General features: G+C 48.0%; 1 protein-coding gene across 6 annotated transcripts; it reads left to right on the forward strand.

Moving 5' to 3' along the window:
- Nucleotides 1-1,042: 1,042 nt before the first annotated feature.
- On the forward strand, nt 1,043-3,462 carry ADM (adrenomedullin). Of its 6 annotated transcripts, XM_011947625.1 has the most exons (5): nt 1,043-1,291; nt 1,729-1,847; nt 1,999-2,148; nt 2,379-2,695; nt 2,817-3,462. In XM_011947625.1, exons 2-4 carry the CDS (start codon nt 1,750-1,752, stop codon nt 2,686-2,688), a joined length of 558 nt encoding a protein of 185 aa, XP_011803015.1. In that variant the 5' UTR covers nt 1,043-1,291; nt 1,729-1,749; the 3' UTR covers nt 2,689-2,695; nt 2,817-3,462. The 6 variants fall into 6 exon arrangements, with proteins under 6 accessions (XP_011803015.1, XP_011803014.1, XP_011803013.1 ...); XM_011947624.1 differs by having other exon boundaries at nt 2,379-3,462; XM_011947623.1 differs by having other exon boundaries at nt 2,352-3,458.
- Nucleotides 3,463-11,105: the final 7,643 nt, after the last annotated feature.

Here is an 11,105-nt window from a genome sequence, read left to right on the forward strand (position 1 = left end):
TCCTTTCCCCCTTGAGAAGACGGTGACCCCAGCCTAGAGGAATCCACACCGCGCCCCAGTCGGCCGTGCTTGCGTGTCGGGCCGAGTAGGGACTCTGTTGCTTCCTACCTGTAGGGTGACTTCCCCTCTCTGCAGATACCTCCCCTCTCTGAGCTTGAATTTTCTACCTGCTGAAATGGGAAGAGTAATGTTACCTTCCTTGCCTGACTCAAGGGTGGGTGTGAAGCTCAAAGTAGACTGGGATGTGGCCGTGCTTAGTAAACTGTAAAATAATTAGCATACGTGAAGGGTTAGTGTGCTCCCTGGCAGTCAGTCCTCACGTTTACGATGGATGAATGAAAGCAGCCAGGCGCACTCTCAGGTTATGACCTTATAAGGCATAATAGGATTACAAGGAGGCAAAATGAAACAGTATATTTCCTCCTAATTTTGGTTATTTCTATGTTTCCAAATAGAAATGTAAATTCTGAAATTTCAGATAATTCCCCCCTCCAAATCCCAATTCTTAATTTAGCTTTTCTGAGCTTTGTCCCTACTGTGAAATCTTACTAGCCCATCCCGAAACCCCGGGGTCTCGGTCCTCTGGGGGACTAGTGAGTCCTGCTCCTCTCCGCTCTGCTCCATCCCTGCCCCGGCCCCTCCGCGGGAGTCTGGGGTCGCGGCCGGGTCAGGCGCCAAGCCGGCAGGGGGCGCGGTCCACTTGAGTCCACAGCTCCCCAACTCCGGGGCTCGGGCTATCCGCGCGGTCCCTCCCGCGGGCTCTTGCTGATTTTCGCCAAGAGGCTTTGCAGTCCGGGCTGCATAGGTCCTGGATAAGGACCTCAAGAGGTTGTAGTGGCGCCCCTTGGCCCCGGCGTACTGTCTGAACCCTGTGCCCAAAGAGTTAGGGCTGTAGCAGTTCCTGCACTAACCGCCCGGAGCCCATACCTAAGCCCTCTGGGCACGAGGAACCTCCTCTCCCCCCAAGTCCCCCTCCCCCCAACCCAACCCCAGCCCAGAAGGAAGCAATGCGCGCGTCCGAGAGCAGGAGCGCGCGTGGCTTAGGAAAGAAAGGGAAGGCAACTGGGCAGCACAGGCCCCGCCCCGCCGCTCCCCCACCCGTGCGCTTATAAAGCACAGGAACCAGAGCTGGCCACTCAGTGGTTTCTTGGTGACACTAGATAGAAGAGCTCGAGCCTTGCCACTTCGGGCTTCTCACTGCAGCTGGGCTTGGACTTCGGGGTTTTGCCATTGCCAGTGGGACGTCTGAGACTTTCTCCTCCAAGTACTTGGCAGATCACTGTCTTAGCAGGTAGGTGCCGCAGACGCTGCGGGTTAAGAGGTGGAGTGGGGGCAGTGCTTGCCAAGGCCCTAAACTGGGAGATCTGGGTGAGGGGAACAACCCACTTTGGGGGGTTCTCTGAGGGATACACCCCATATCCTGGGCCCAGCTCGTGCCCATAGCTGGAGATCCAGAGACCCAGTCACCTCTGCTCCGTCAGCCAAGTTCCAAGAAGTTGAGCAGAGACCCTCTGGGAGCCTGGCGGGGTGCAGCGGCCTCCCGCGCGGGGCCTGTCACCCGGCAGGCGCGTGCAAACGCCTCTGGCGCCTCTCTGCGCCGAGGGAGATAAGTGCCAGGGAAAGCGCGGGCTAAACCCGCCTCGCCGGGGCCCCTGCCCGCCCTCCTTGCCCCGCCCGAGTGGTGCAGCTGGCCCGGGTGCTCACGCTCAACTCTTTCTTCTTTTCCAGGGTCTGCGCTTCGCAGCGGGGATGAAGCTGGTTTCCGTCACCCTGATGTACCTGGGTTCGCTCGCCTTCCTAGGCGCTGACACCGCTCGGTTGGATGTCGCGTCGCAGTTTCGAAAGAAGTGAGTCCGGGGCAGCCCCGTCCCCCGTCCTGGTACCTGGCAGGCAAGGGGAACTGACCGTTGGTCCGGAGGGTCTAGAAGTGAATGGGAGCAGGGACAGGCCAGGACATCGCCTGAACGCACGCGACTCGGGTCTGCTTGTGTTTTCCAGGTGGAATAAGTGGGCTCTGAGTCGTGGGAAGAGGGAACTGCGGATGCCCAGCAGCTACCCCACCGGGCTCGCTGACGTGAAGGCCGGGCCTGCCCAGACTCTTATTCGGCCCCAGGACATGAAGGGTACCTCTCGAAGCCCCGAAGACAGGTAACTACGCCCTGTGCTGTCCAGGGACGGGAGGGAAGGAAGGTGTGCGGGAGGAGCTCTCCGTCTCTACTCCCCGGGCCCGGGGGGATCATCGGGTCTGGAGGGCAGCTCAGATGGCTCGAGCAGTTTCCAGCACCCTCTGGCCCTAGAGTGGCTCCCGTTCCCGGTGTTGGGGCCAAAGCTCTGCTTGATGGGGTCTCAAGTTGGCTTTCTCTCCCCCTTCCCCGAAGCAGTCCGGATGCCGCCCGCATCCGAGTCAAGCGCTACCGCCAAAGCATGAACAACTTCCAGGGCCTCCGGAGCTTTGGCTGCCGCTTCGGGACATGCACGGTGCAGAAGCTGGCACACCAGATCTACCAGTTCACAGATAAGGACAAGGACAACGTCGCCCCCAGGAGCAAGATCAGCCCCCAGGGCTACGGCCGCCGGCGCCGGCGCTCCCTGCCCGAGGCCGGCCCGGGTCGGACTCTGATGTCTTCTAAGCCACAAGCACCTGGGGCTCCAGTCCCCCCGAGTGGAAGTGCTCCCCACTTTCTTTAGGATTCAGGTGCCCATGGCACAACGAACAGTCGCGCAAGCATCCCGCTGGTGCCTCCGGGAACGAAGGACTTCCCGAGCGGTGTGGGGACTGGGCTGTGACAGCCCTGCAGAGACCCCGAATCCGGGAGGCACCCTCCGGCGGCGATCTCTGGCTTTGCAAGGGCCCCTCCTTCTGGGGGCATCGCTTCCTTAGCCTTGCTCAGGTGCGGGTACCCCGTGGGGGCGGGATGCAGCAGAATCCGAGTGAGTGTTTTGCCAGGCTTAAGGAGAGGAGAAACTGAGAAATGAATGCTGAGACCCCCGGGGCAGGGGTCTGAGCCACAGCCGTGCTCGCCCACAAACTAATTTCTCACGGCGTGTCACCCCACCAGGGCGCAAGCCTCACTATTACTTGAACTTTCCAAAACCTAGAGAGGAAAAGTGCAATGCGTGTTGTACATATAGAGGTAACTATCAATATTTAAGTTTGTTGCTGTCAAGAGTTTTTTTGTAACTTCAAATATAGAGATATTTTTGTACGTTATATATTGTATTAAGGGCATTTTAAAAGCAATTGTATTGTCCTCCTCCCCCTATTTTAAGACGTGAATGTCTCAGTGAGGTGTAAAGTTGCTCGCCGCGTGGAATGTGAGTGTTTGTGTTTGTGTGCATGAAAGAGAAAGACTGATTACCTCCTGCTTGGAAGAAGGAAACACCAAGTCTCTGTATAATCTATTTACATAAAATGGGTGATATGCGAACAGCAAACCAATAAACTGTCTCAATGCTGATTCATTCTCTCGGCTCAAGGCTCTCGCGTCTAGGGAGGGAGCGTGACCTGGTCCCGGCCCGCCCAGGAGCCTTGGGGTCCCGCCGCCGGGCTTGGGAAGGTGGGACGGCAGCGCGTGCAGGTGCTGGCTCTACTCTGAGCGGGCTGAGCTGTCACGAGCTCTGTTCTCTGTGTGGGGCGCGCAGAGCACGTGTCCTGGGTGCGAACCAGGGCTTCGCGGAGACGCCCGAGGTCACCGCCTGGCGTGGCGGCCAGGCCGGGCGGGGGTAGGGGGAGCCCTAGTGGGTTGGCAAGCCTGGACTCTCGGGTTGCGCAACGGAGTTCTAGATTTATAGGGTTGCTCACAGAACCCTGCGCGAAAGCGGGCTTCGAAAAGTTGGGGTGGTCTCTGAGGCCTTCTAAGAGAGGCATTCGCCCTGCCTGCCGCAGTTGTTAAAGTTCCAAGGCGCCTCAGCAATGCGTTGGGACACCTCCGGAAAACCCAGTAACCGCCAGTAACCCCCAGTAACCCCGGGTCTGCCCCGGGCCTGAGCGCCCGCGGACCGCGGGCTCATGGGCGAGGCTGTGGCGCCCCCTGCAGGCAGCTGAGACAGGCCCAGCGCCGCCAAGCAGTACGTGCGGTTTAGTAAGTTCTGCTACGTGGGAGTCAGCACACAGCCTTAATGAAAGAAAGAAAAAAAGAAACAGTTTGCAGATGCCAACCAGGGCCGTCCCCCTACACCCCCCAGACCTGCACCGTGGCTCCCTGTTCTGGGACAGTGACTCAGCGCCCACACGCTGCGCTGTGTGCAGCTGCCGGCTGGAGGCGGGCGGGACGGACGTGCCGCCGGAACCGTGAGCCTCCGACGGCCTGAGACCTTCATTGTTCCGCCTCCCCTCCGCTCACCTCTTCCTTCCTCCTTCCCAAGCCGTTTTTCATTTTTTTCTTCACTTCTCTCCAGCCTTCCTCTATGTCTCTCCTTCCTTCTTACTTTCTTTATATGCCTTATCTTCTGAGAAGGTTGATCGCAGTTCCGGCGATAGACAGACACTAAGCCCTCTTTGAGTGACTAGAAAGGCAGGGGACATAGGAATAGTTAGGACATAAGGGGAGAGTAAAGAGAAGGACCCCTGATTTTGATTTCAGGGTGCCCCGTTTGTCTCATCCAATATCCTAAGGACCCAAGATGGAGATCAGCTACTTGTCCTTTCCAAAAAGCTTCCCTGGCCTCAATGCTTGTAGGTGATCTCAGAAACCTTCCTGGTGAAGAAAACCTGAAGGTGAGTTTGGAGAATGGAAATGTTTCCAGGGTGGCCTACGGCCTTCTAGGGCTTTTGCACATTACAAGGCCCCCGCCGAGGGGCTAGGTTGTTTAGTTTCTTGCAGAAGAGGACTGCATACCCACTGAGAGAGAGGGGTCCTAGTCTGGGGTCCAGAGATACCTCATTTCAAAGCAGTTTCAATTTAAAAGGAAGTAAACTCGAGCACGTAGAATTTGCTTAAGACCATACAAAGCCTCAGTTTGGGCACCTGGCTGTTGACAGTGCCAATCTCATATAGTTTATTGTCCTGTTTGATCTTAATAATTGTGTGAGGTTTGCCAGAATTGAGGGGATTAGAAATGCAGCTACAGACCATTCTTGTCCTCAAGGGCCTTTCAGAAAAAGATTCACTTTGTGGGAATTCTGTGCCAGGCACCGAAAATGTACCAGGCATGTATGAATGAAAAGTGACTAAAGATTCCTGTCATGGAATTTCTGTGCCAGTGAGTGGGTTCTGGGTGGTCTGAAGGGGCTACAGAAACTGCAGAGAGCAGCAAACACTTCAGCCTCACAGACGGTGGCTCAAGATTAGACACTCACTCCTTTCCTTGAGCCAAGGTTTGTCCTGTAGCCACAAAGCACTCCAGCCAAACCTCACCCTGGCACAGCGTCAGCCAGCAAACAAAGCTGCCAAAGGCAGGTTGGGCACAAGCTTAGGGCGGTTATGAGCAGGGAACAGGCGTCTAGCCTTGTGCTGAGGAAGTCTTATGACTTCAGGGAATTCAAGGCAAGTGAAGAAGATGGTTCAGCTCTGAGATGAAAGAGGCAGCTGCTCAGCTGGAGTCCTTCCTGCTGAGAATCCTGTAACTGGAGACATGTGCAAGGAGACAGAGACCCTGCTAGGACCAGTTTGGTATGAGTTCAGGATTAACCGAAGGTCACCATCAAACCCTGGGCCCTTCTCTTTGAGGTGCTGAAGCTTATCAGGATAGGGACTCCTGATGCCAAGAACACATCGTTTATCAACAGTGATGAGTCATTTGTAAGCTGATTGGACCTGTCCACAGCTGAGGAGTAGTCACAGCTTTTATCTTTAGCTACTGTTGCTTGCTATGGGAATGGTACCATCCAAGTGTAATCAAACACAGGATATCAGGCAATTTCTTGAAAAGCAAACACCTTGGCTGAACAGCTAAGGGTGAAGCGGAGTGATGGGGAGGAATGGAGACAGATTCTTTTTTTAGCACTTGCTTGGTGTCAGATATTCTCTTTGCCACTTTATATACCTTATCTCATTTAATTATTATAACAGCCTTGTGAAGTGGGTGTTATCTGTTTATAGATAAGGAAACAACCTCAGAGACATAAAGTAACTCAGCCAAGGTTACACAGTGAGTAATAAGTGCTGGAGCCTGGATTTGCACCCAAGTGCTACAGGCTATTTTGATGCTCTAAAGACATAACGGAGTAAAGAGGGATAATTTTAACATTTAGATTCTCCAGCCAAATGTCCCCAAATGTCCTCTAAAACAGGGATAGCTTGTATAGGTGATTTACACCTGTGGTTCTGAAAGATTTACATGAGGGCTGGTAGAATAGGGAAGGAGAGCTGCTTCAGCAGTAAGCTCAATGAGTGCAAAATAAATAAATGAACTGAGTTTTAAATTCTTGGTCTTGGTTTGAAGAAGGGATTATAAATCAACCTTTTTCCTCTCCTGAGCTAAGCCACTGACCTCTTTGGTTAGAATTGCCAAATATAGTTAAAATATACACTGAAGCTTCAAGAGCTGGTTTCGGTGGGGAAGGCCTTCTGAGCTATTCCTGGCCAAATACAGTCCCACACTGTAGATCTTAAGTTGCCTGGAAGAACACCTGTGTCTACAAAATTGCAAATAGAGTTTCCACCCTTGAGGTGGGACCTTTTGTCTTGGCAACTGCTGCTTAAAGCAGCTTTTCAGAGGATTTTCTGAGCTGACTCTCAGAGAGCGAGAGAGCTATGACATAAGGCCGCTCCTTTCCCCAGCTGAGAAGGAGAAGGCCTTGTTATCCTGAGTCCCACAGAGGTTTCTGCCAAAGCCAGGCTGGAGACTTGGTCTTCACGTGCATGGGAAGAAGGGTGAGGCTAGATAGCTATCTGGTGGTCCCACTGTTCTTGTTCCAGAGCTATTTGGAACATTCTGGAAAAACAATAAAAATGACTGTGGCCACACAGGCAGCCGAATTTAGTAGGTTTTTGTACATTTATCCAACATTAGGAAAGTAGTTTTGAGTATTAAAATACAATTTTAAAGCATAAAAAGGTATTTTACTTATTTACAATATTTATTCAGTGTAGAAGAAAAAGATTCACCTGTAATACTACTTTCAGATATAACCACTATTAATATTTTAGACATTTTAATCTTTTATTTATTTATTTAGAGACACGGTTTTGCTCAGTTCCCAGGCTGGAGTGCAGTGGTTTGATCAAGCTCACTGCCTCAAACTCCCAGGCCCAAGCAATCCTCCTGCCTCAGCCTCCTGAGTAGGGGGGACTATAGGCATGATGCCTGGCTAACTTCCTTTTAGACATTTTTATATATTATACATATACACACTTTAAAAAATTGAATTCAGTGGAGAGAGTTGAATTAAACCTACTCAGTTTAAGGCAAATTGTCATTACCAATCTGTGCAAGGCTTCTCTCTTTTTAAAATTATTTTATTTTTTCTTCTTTAATTTCCATATCCCTTCACATCTCCTTTATAGGAACCCTCTTTAATGTGTTTGATATCTGTGCTTATTATAGTATACAATCTTGTAAAATCTGCTGTTATTTCACAACTGCATGTTTTTAACCTGCAAACACATTGTGTTAAAATATTTATTGTTTCCTAATCTCACTCAACACTTTAAAAAAATTATCCAGGTAGATTGTTTCCTCTTACTGCTGAATATTACACTATTTTATGGATCTGCCCCATTTTACTTTTCTTGTATTTTAATGAGGAACACTGGGTTGCCCCCAGTACCCCTCTGCCACAAACAATATGTAAATTAACATTCCATTTCATGTCCTCTTATGGGTCTAAATGAAAATTTCTTCGAGATATATACCCAGAAATGGCATCATTTACTTGAAAGCCTTCTACATACAGATTATACTAAATTGTATGAGCTTGCTTTCCAAAATGCCTGTACCAGTATGGATTTACACGAGCAGTGCCTGAGAGTTCTCACCTCCCTATGTCTTTGCAATATTTATATGTATGATGATTAATTTCATGTGTCAACTTGACTGGGCTAAGGGATGCCCAAATAGCTGGTAAAAAATTATTTCTGGATATGTCTGTGAGGATGTCTCCAGAGGAGATTACCGTTGGAACCAGTAGACTGAGTAAAGAAGCTCTCTCACCAATGTGGACAGGCATTATCTAATCTGTCGAGACCTGGAATAGAACAAAAAAGGCAGAGAAAGGGCAAATTCTCCCCTCTGTTTTCTTGTGCTGGGACATCCATCTTGTCCTGCCCTTGGACATCAAACCTCTTGGTTCTTGAGGTTTCCAACTTACACCAGTGGCCTCACTCCATACTGAGACTGGTAGTTATACCATCAGTTCCCCCGGTTTTCAGTCCCTTGGACTTGGACTGAATTACACCCCCAGCTTTCTGGGTTCTCCAGCTTGCAGACAGCCTATCTTGAGACTTACTGCATCCATAATTGCGTGAGCCAGTTCCCATAATAAACAGATCAACAAATCTATACATATCCTACTGATTGTGTTTCTCTAAGAACCCTGAGAAATATAGCATGGATCCTCTTCTGATGTTTGCCATGCTGATGAGTATAAAAGTAATACTGTTTTACTTTCCATTACTGGTTGCTGGTGAATGTTGACATATCTTCATTTATTTATTGGTCATTTGAACTTTTCTTAATGGGTTACACAATTAAAAAGAAGTGAGATCATATTTGTCCATGATCTACTGAGCTGCTTTTTTTTTTTTTTCACTTCTCAGTACATTTGGGCATCTTTTGATACCAGTAAATATATCTGTGCAACATCATTTTAATTTCCTGCACAGTATTTCATTTTATTAAAATTAAATGAAACAAATGATGAAACAAATCATCATTTGTTTAACCATTCTCTGCTGTTGGATGTTAAGGTTATTTTGGTTTTGGTGTGTGTGTTTCTCACTCTGTTCCAGGCTGGAGTGCAGTGGCACAATCATAGCTTACTGCAACCTAAATACCTGGGCCCAATCAATCCTTCTGACTCAGCCTCTTTGAGTAGCTGGGACTATAGGTGTGCACTACCATGCCCAACTAATTTTAAAAATATTTTGTAGACTGGGGTCTCACTGTGTTGCCCAGGCTGGTCTTGAACTCCTGGCCTCAAGTGATCCTCCTGTCTTGGCCTCCCAAAGTGTTGGGATTACGGGCATGAGCCACTATGCCTGGCTGAACGTCAAGGTTGTCCCTCTGTGTTTTTACAATTAAAAATGCCCCTAGTATAGCTGGGTGCTGTGACTTGTACCTATAATCCCAGCTATGAGGAGGCCACGGTGGGAAGATCACTTGAAACTGGGAGTTCGAGACCAGCTTGGGCAACATAGGGGGATCCCATCACTAAACAATTCTTTTAAAGGCTTCAGTGAACATTTTTATGTGCATTCACCTCATTTTTGAGTACTTTTATGACTATTTTTTAGGATAAATTATTACAAGTAAAATTATTGGGTCATTGGGTCTTCTTTTTTGTTAAAGCATTTGAGCCAGATTGCCCTCTGGAAGGATCAATTTTTACTTCTACTAACAGTATAAAAAAGTCCATTTCTGGCCAGTTGCAGTGGCTCATGCCTGTAATCCCAGCACTTTGGGAGGCCAATATGGGTGGATCACCTGAGGTTCAGAGTTCGAGACCAGCCCGACCAACATGGTGAAACCCCATCTCTACTAAAAATACAAAAAAATTAGCCAGGCGTGGTGGCAGGTGCCTGTAATCTCAACTACTCAGGAGGCTGGGGCAATCTCTTGAACCTGGGAGGCAGAGGTTGCAGTGAGCCAAGATTGCGCCATCGCACACCAGCCTGAGTGACAAGAGTGAAACTCTGTCTCAAAAAAAAAAAAGTCAATTTCCTATTTCCTTTGAAACACTGAACATTATTCTTCTTTTCAATTAATAATATTGTGTCATCTAATAGGTAAACAGGGTGTTTCCTATTGTTCTTTAAAAAGTTTTATTCTTTTCTCATGTTTTTGAGACTGCATTTCATATCCTCAATAATTTAAAACATTTAGTTTATAGTTTCATTCTAAGAACTCTGTTACCTTTATCAGCTGACTCTTGTTCATTGTGATGTATTTCCTCCTATTTCCTGTAATTTGGGTTTCCGAGCTCATCTTATTAAAGCTTAGTTGATGGTAATTCTGTGTGGACTGGGTTGAGTCCCTTCAGAGAGATTTATGTTTGCTTCTGCCAATTGTCCCAAGGTTATTACCCATCTGAGACCATTCTTTGTATTAATTTCTTAATGTTATGTTTATGAACCATGCAAAAGTGCATCTGTGCTGGTGATGTGGGGTGTAGCATTTTGAGAGTCCTTGGATTTATGTGAGTATCTCAGTTCCTTTTCTTCTGTCCCTAAACAAATCTCTGTTACCAAAGGGAGGAAACCCCTTCCCCAAAACCCAGGCAACTGCTTTTCAGCTCAAGTTTTCTACTCTGGTTTTTAGTTACCTTGGTTTAGTTTTCTGTGGATTTTCTGTATTTTCACGGGGTTCAGCTATGCATTTAAAAGGATATTAAGTGTATTTTACTTAACATTTCTAGATGTTTTATAGTAGCAGGATTTTCAACTTGGTCTGCTATATCACCAGAAAGAGGAATCAGCATTGTTTAAAAAACAAAACTTTAGACAAATTAAATTTAACATAGTTTAACTGAGTAAAGAAGGATTCACGAATCAGGCAGCCCCGGAGAGCCAGAGTAAGTTCAGAGCATCTCTGGTGCTGCCACGTGGTTGGAGAGGATTTATGGACAGAAAAACAAAAGTGACATTGAGAAAATGGAAGTGAGGTACAGAAACAGTCAGACTGATTACAATTCTGTGTCTGCCTTTTAAAAACAAGGTTTGAACACTTAGCCACCTGTGAGTAGTCGAAGTATGGCTTCTGTGATTGGCTGAGACGTGGCTACTTATTACAAGAGTAGGTTACAGTAGGTTACAGTGTGTTTTCACATTGTTAGGTTACCGTTCACTATGTATGCAAAAAGCTTTTGGCCAAACTTAAAATATGTAAGGAAGCAGATTTGGGCTAAATTTAATTTAACAGCATCAACTCTTCTCACTACTTTAACTTATTTCCTTGATTATTAGTGTAGCTTGAGTATTTTTCATGTACTCATGATCATTTATATT

The sequence above is a fragment of the Colobus angolensis genome, unplaced genomic scaffold (genome assembly GCF_000951035.1).
Source record: "Colobus angolensis palliatus isolate OR3802 unplaced genomic scaffold, Cang.pa_1.0 Scaffold269, whole genome shotgun sequence".
Lineage (NCBI taxonomy): Eukaryota > Metazoa > Chordata > Mammalia > Primates > Cercopithecidae > Colobus > Colobus angolensis.